At 35.0% G+C, this 6,305-nt stretch overlaps 1 protein-coding gene across 1 annotated transcript; it reads right to left on the reverse strand.

Moving 5' to 3' along the window:
- Positions 1-4,895: 4,895 nt before the first annotated feature.
- LOC127736953 (beta,beta-carotene 15,15'-dioxygenase-like) lies at positions 4,896-5,618 on the reverse strand. Its single transcript, XM_052247515.1, has one exon. It carries the CDS (start codon positions 5,616-5,618, stop codon positions 4,896-4,898), a length of 723 nt encoding a protein of 240 aa, XP_052103475.1.
- Positions 5,619-6,305: the final 687 nt, after the last annotated feature.

Here is a 6,305-nt window from a genome sequence, read left to right on the forward strand (position 1 = left end):
TTTTATTTCTTTTATTTATTGGAATTGCATAAGGGCTGATAGTTTTAAAATGGAAGCTCATTCCCTGTATAAAGCATAGTTTTAATTGAAACATAAAGCATTTTAATTTTTTTTAATCTATATTGATGCAATTTTGCATTATTTTACTTAGTAGTAAAATGCATGATTATTTTAAAATGGTACTCTAAAGTCAAGAGTTCAAAAGTTTGAAGTTGATCACTTCAACATAAAATTGAGAATGGGAATGGGGAATGCGTCAAAGAGACAATAACCCGACCAAAAAGCATAAAACAGCCCAAGGGCATCAATGGGTCTTCATCACAGCGAGAAAATCCTGCACCCGGAGGAGGGCTTCAGCTGGCCCCTAAACAAAAATGTGTACTAGTTCAGTGATAATGGATGTCACACTAAACGTCGAAACATATAAATGAACTAAAATTAAAAAAAACATACAAGACTAACAAAGGCCAGAGGCTCCTGACTTGGTACAGGCGCAATTAAAGAACCTTTGTTAGCACGCTCACATACCCCACGCCCCCCACATTGTCACTGGACAAACAAAATCTCACCAGATTCCTAAGTTCAAAGACTCGTAACTCTACAAAAGTCAACTGATAAAAATTTTCTTGTGGATATGCACATTAACATATGTCCTCATTAACTACAAATTTTCATGAAATTCTGTTGTGTGGTTTCAGAGGAGTTGTGATTCCAAACTGTTGCAGTAGTATATTTAGGCCAAAATTCTAAGTTCAAAGGGGCATAACTCCTAGAAAAAAATTGAATCATAATTTCCTGTCGATATGCACATCTACATAGTATGTCCTTATTATCTACATAGTCTAATGAAATTCTGTTGTGTGGTTTCAGAGGAGATGCGATGACAAGAACAGGACTGACGGACTGTAGTATAATGAGGCCAAAAAGTTCAAAGGCGCATAACTCTTAGAAAAAAAATTGAATCATAATTTCCTGTCGATATGCACATCTACATAGCATGTTCTTATTATCTACAAAGTTTAATGAAATTCTGTAGTGTGGTTTCAGAGGAGTTGCGATGACAAGAACAGGACTGACGGACGGACGGACAGACAGACGGACGTGTCAAAAAACATTATACCCGAGGCAATAAATTGCGTGGGATATAAAAATGCGGCGGGGTTAAACATGTTTCGTGAGATCTCAACCCTCCCCCTATACCTCTAGCCAATGTAGAATAAACAAACACACAGTAATATGCACAGTAAAACTCAAAACTTAGTTTAAAAGAAGTCCGAACCCATATTTCATGTTTAATTGCATATATCTTTCTGAAACCATCTTTGATTTATTAGATTTAGTTTTTGTGGAGAAATGTATTGTTGAGGTAAAAGGGTAAAAGGAGGGGGGTGGGGTTCCAAACAAATGTCCCCATTCTAAAGCACTGTTCGTCAAAAAAAGGGGGGTTCCAACCCCCTGGATCCGCCACTGCTTCTGATTGTTATTATTCAATGCAATGTGCTGTTTCTTGAAAAGTTGATTCATTTATTTTGTTATCAAATCTTAAATACCAAATAGGGTGAACACAAAGACAACTTCCTTGAGAAAAAGGAACTAAACATGTTGTCTTTTTGCAAAGAGAAATAGATTGAAGAAGTTGATTAAAGAGTTGTGTTTCACAGATTCAGTCGAAGATTCACTGAAGCCGACTAGTTAGGGTTGGAGTAATCGCTGACCATGTTTTTGCGAACACCAATCAATTGTTTTAATCAAACAAATTAAGTAGGATGTACAACTTCATTTCTGGTGTGTCAGTTCACATTGTGCATAACCTGCCACATGAAGAAATATTGGTAGAAAATTGATCGTATTGCAATGTGACCCCCAACAAAAAATCTGTTTGATCAAACATAGACTCACAGAGAAGGGATTTTGGTAATGTTATCTAAGAATGTTTTAAATGTTATGACACAGTTACACTTTTCGCCTTTCCCTTTCTAAATACAAATTAAATTTCATCCCATTATTTATATACCCAACATTAATACTTTTATAACAAGAAAGAAGGTGATCCATGTGCAGAACAAACTAGATGTGTCGGCAATGAATGCCCCCACCCGTCTTCCCTTGACGATTACTTTTTTTACAAGGAAGCTTTTGAACGTTTAATTGTAAAGAAACAGCCATCTCGCTAAAGGTGTCAGACCACCAATTACTCCCTCCAATTTAGAACGTATGTGAAAGTAGGCCTACTCGGACAAAAAATAGTGCATTTGATGTCATTGTTTACTTAAACTAACCAACAAATTAGCAGAAATGAAACTTTTGGTGAAAGAGAAATATATTAATACCATTTGAGCCAAAATTTACTTGTCTATGAGTTTGCATACAACATAAAGGATTAATGCACTCCATAGTATACTAATTTAAGATTTCCAGAAAACCAGGGGTTATTTTTAGTGGTACCTCTATTCAGGAGACCTCTGCTTTCTTATATGATTTTAAAGGTATGTTGAAAATTAGCATGTGGAAAGCTGATACATGTACAATTCAGGATATACCTGGTTTCTATGAAGTTAAACCTAAGGTTAAATATTAAGACAGCTGTGAAAATTGCAAAATTTGGTTGAACAGATAGGGACTTTTAATTGGTGGTCTGACACCTAAAGATTTGATATCTTTATCCTGATTTGGTTTAAATATAACAACAGATATGTTTGAATTACCATCAGACTTGTGCTTGTCATGATTAACACAAAAGCTGCCTCTTGTCTTATGTCCATACCGAAGCACCGGAGTGCACCCCCTTTTTATAAAGTTTGTGTTGTTCGGCCTTTGGTTTTTATATGTAGTGTTGTGGATTATTCTTTGTCTTTTTTCTTTTGACCTTGGGTTTTCTGTCTTTCTTCGACTGAATGGTTTTAATTGCCACTTCCATATCTTCTTTTTAACAGTGTTAAGAAATTGGGGTAAAAAAATCAAAACGATACACGAACAATAAGAAAAATAGTTATGAGAGTTATGAACCGAAAAATAGGGTCTGGGAAATAAAAAAGCTAAAGCTTTCGGCTCTCACAAAACTGGGATGGATAAAACGCCCATCATATTTCCTTGGGACGAAGGACGATGATAATATGTTTTACAGTACACTCAACTGATAGCGATCGACCAATTAGACAAGTACCTTTTGTTGTGATTTTACAATTAAGGCCGAATATACTCTCGACGGACTTTTTTAATATCGACTGTGCTCTTTCAACGCATTGCAGTAATTAGAAAAGTAAAATTAGAATGAAGTCCTGTCCCGGCGGCAAGATTTGGCGTAAGATAATTTTACACGCCCCTCTCCGAAAAATGGTCCCCAATTTTAGGGGCGCAAGACATTTGGGCTAAATCATAACCGTGACCATGGTATTATTTGGGCTAAACAATTTTACAAGATTACATTTGGGCTAAAGAAATTGTTTTACCTTTACAGGGTATTTGCAGATAAAAATTTCTATATCGGTACTAGTATTTGATACAAAATATATAAATATCACTTAAAAATAGTTTTGAAAATACAACCTGGAAAGAAAAACTGTAATTTGAAAAACATGTATGTTTGAAAAGAAAAGTTTGACACCATTTAATGGAAATGAGTTTACAGTTGAGATCAGGCAGTTTCAGAAGATTACAGTTTTTAACGGCTGTTAGTTTTAAATCAAAAGCAACAACCAATCTTTGAGAATATATTAGTTGTACTTTTTACACCTTAACCTACCTTTTTTTATACTTGCACGTTGTACAGAGTTTAAACAAAGTTATGTAGTGCAATTAGGACTCACTTGCTCAAAACGCCACCGTGATGAGCAGGAGCAGATACCGTCTTGCAAACTGAAGGATACTTCAACATGAACATGTTTAAAATAGAATGTCATTTATTACATATTGAATGTTAATCTACATGTATAATTAAAATATAGATAAGATACCTGTAATTTATCTGTACATGGGAGGATTAGCCCAAATGTAGACTTTAAAATCGAGCGCAGATATCGACTTGCTATTGGCCCAAAACATAACATATTTTTATCCTAAATGTTACATCAATTAGCCCAATTGTGTATTTTTCAATTTAAGATTGTTTTAAAAAAAAAAAACTAATTCAAAGATTTTGTGAGTGGAAACTTCATCCAAATTTGAAGAGGATGTGACAAAGAATGAAGGCATTATCTTGGCGACAACAATGTCAGGACGGCGGACTGGCAGACATAGCAAAACACTACATCCTCCGATGAATGATAAATTGAAAAAGAACAATTGGTTGAAATGGGTAATGATCGTGTCCATTGGCACGAAAAAAATGTTACGACTTCAATATATGTTTAGTATTCAACTTTATCGAAAGACAATTTTTTTAATATAAACAAATATTCTAATTAATATTTGATTATATTTATGTCATATATATATAGATTAGACTGTTGGTTTTCCTGTTTGAATGGTTTTACACTAGTCATTTTGGGGCCCTTTATAGCTTGCTGTTCGGTGTGAGCAGAGGCTCTGTGTTGTAGGCCGTACTTTGACCTATAATGGTTTACTTTTACAAATTGTGACTTGGCACTCATACCACATCTTCTTATATCTATATACGGAGAATAAACTTTATCAAAAAACATATAAAGAATTTTATTCACTCTAAAATGCCGCCAATATTATAAGATTTGTTTGAAAACCAACAATTGGTTCGCTGGCGGCAAAACTAGCGCTAGTCGTTAGAACATAATATAATGTAGAACATGCATTTGTGAAGCTATTACAAATCATGATGTGTCCACTTCCCTCTATATGCCCAAATTCGATAAAAGAATGTCGTTCAATTGTCATGATCTTAAACATCTCTTTAATATTATTGTTCCGTTTTCCTTTAATATTTAAACAACATCTGGAAAGAAGCGGCCATGAATGGTAAAAGGAAGTGATGTATTTAAGTAACCTCTGTTCATTACAGTCATTGTTGTAGCATTTAGTATCATGAGATAACTTTCTTGCTTTGCTCCATCTAGAACCGGAGTAAGTAGAACGCCATCATCCTCTCCCGTGGAGTTAGATCTTGGAACAAACCACATCTCCATTGGAAAATGTCCATCCAACGACCAAACATTGTCCTTATTATTGCCACAAGTGTCTTTTTTAACAAGAGCAGTTCTAGCGAAAGATTTGAAGTCTTTTTTAAATGAAACGCCGTACACGAAACAATGCTTTTTATGTCTATAATTTTCATTGATAGCGGGAATATCGAAATAGGTTAAAAAGGGAAACGACGAATTTGCCGGAAATTTTGTCTCCATGGCTGTTTTTGATTCTAAGTCGATGGTATATCGACTGAATCGTAACGTAAAGTCTACCTTATTTCTTTTGTTGACATCTCTAATTATACCAACCTCAAAAACTGTGGCGAAAAATGGATCTTTAGAAGTGCATATATCAATAATAATTTTGTTATCTTCTTCGTAAGCATTTGCATGATGTGTAGGGTTAGTAATTGGTGTGGAGATAGTAGTAACTTTTCCAGTTTTGATCTCAATAACGTAAAAATTGGCTTTTTCCAAGGGAAACCATTCGAGGCCAGAATAGGCATCTCCATTTTTCAACATCCACTCTACATTGACAAAATATGGTGCAGCAAGTAGAATGACGTAATTGGGAGTAACAGAAAACGAATGTATATAAGGCGCCTTGTCAACTCCCCATTGTGCAACTAATTCCCTTTCAAATGTAGATTTTATTCGCATGACTGATAATCGACTTTGAATTCCAGGAATAACACTTAAGCTGGTTAAAAAAGTAAAATGGTGTCCAGTGCCGTACTCAGGCACTGGATGGGCAGACGACATCAAACTAACGAAGTTTTCTGGAACAGATGGTTTCATTGCATTTACAGGTGAAATGGTACCAACCGTTAGTGGGTCTATTTGGTACATTTTCCACGTATCTGATAAAGTTGCATATTCATATTGTCCTGTGCCTGAATTTAAAAATCGATAAACGTTGATATTCATATTATCCATTCCCTTCAGGATCCCGATTACTTCTTGCTTTAAAGAAAATGGTGGAGTAGGCTTCTCGAATGTTAAGTAATTGTCAATATTGTTTATTTTTATGGAATTGTTATAGACAGATGAACGCACAAAATTCGTTGAAAAAGATGCTGAACCATTACCATAGAATTTCCAACTATGAATCTTGGAAAAACCATCAAAAGCATGAGTGAAATTTCTTGGTCCATTCCCAAACATCCCGGGACCTGTTCGTACCTGCAAATAATGTTAATAAAAATGTTA

The sequence above is a fragment of the Mytilus californianus genome, unplaced genomic scaffold (assembly GCF_021869535.1).
Source record: "Mytilus californianus isolate M0D057914Y unplaced genomic scaffold, xbMytCali1.0.p SCAF_4, whole genome shotgun sequence".
In the NCBI taxonomy this organism is placed as follows: Eukaryota; Metazoa; Mollusca; class Bivalvia; order Mytilida; family Mytilidae; genus Mytilus; species Mytilus californianus.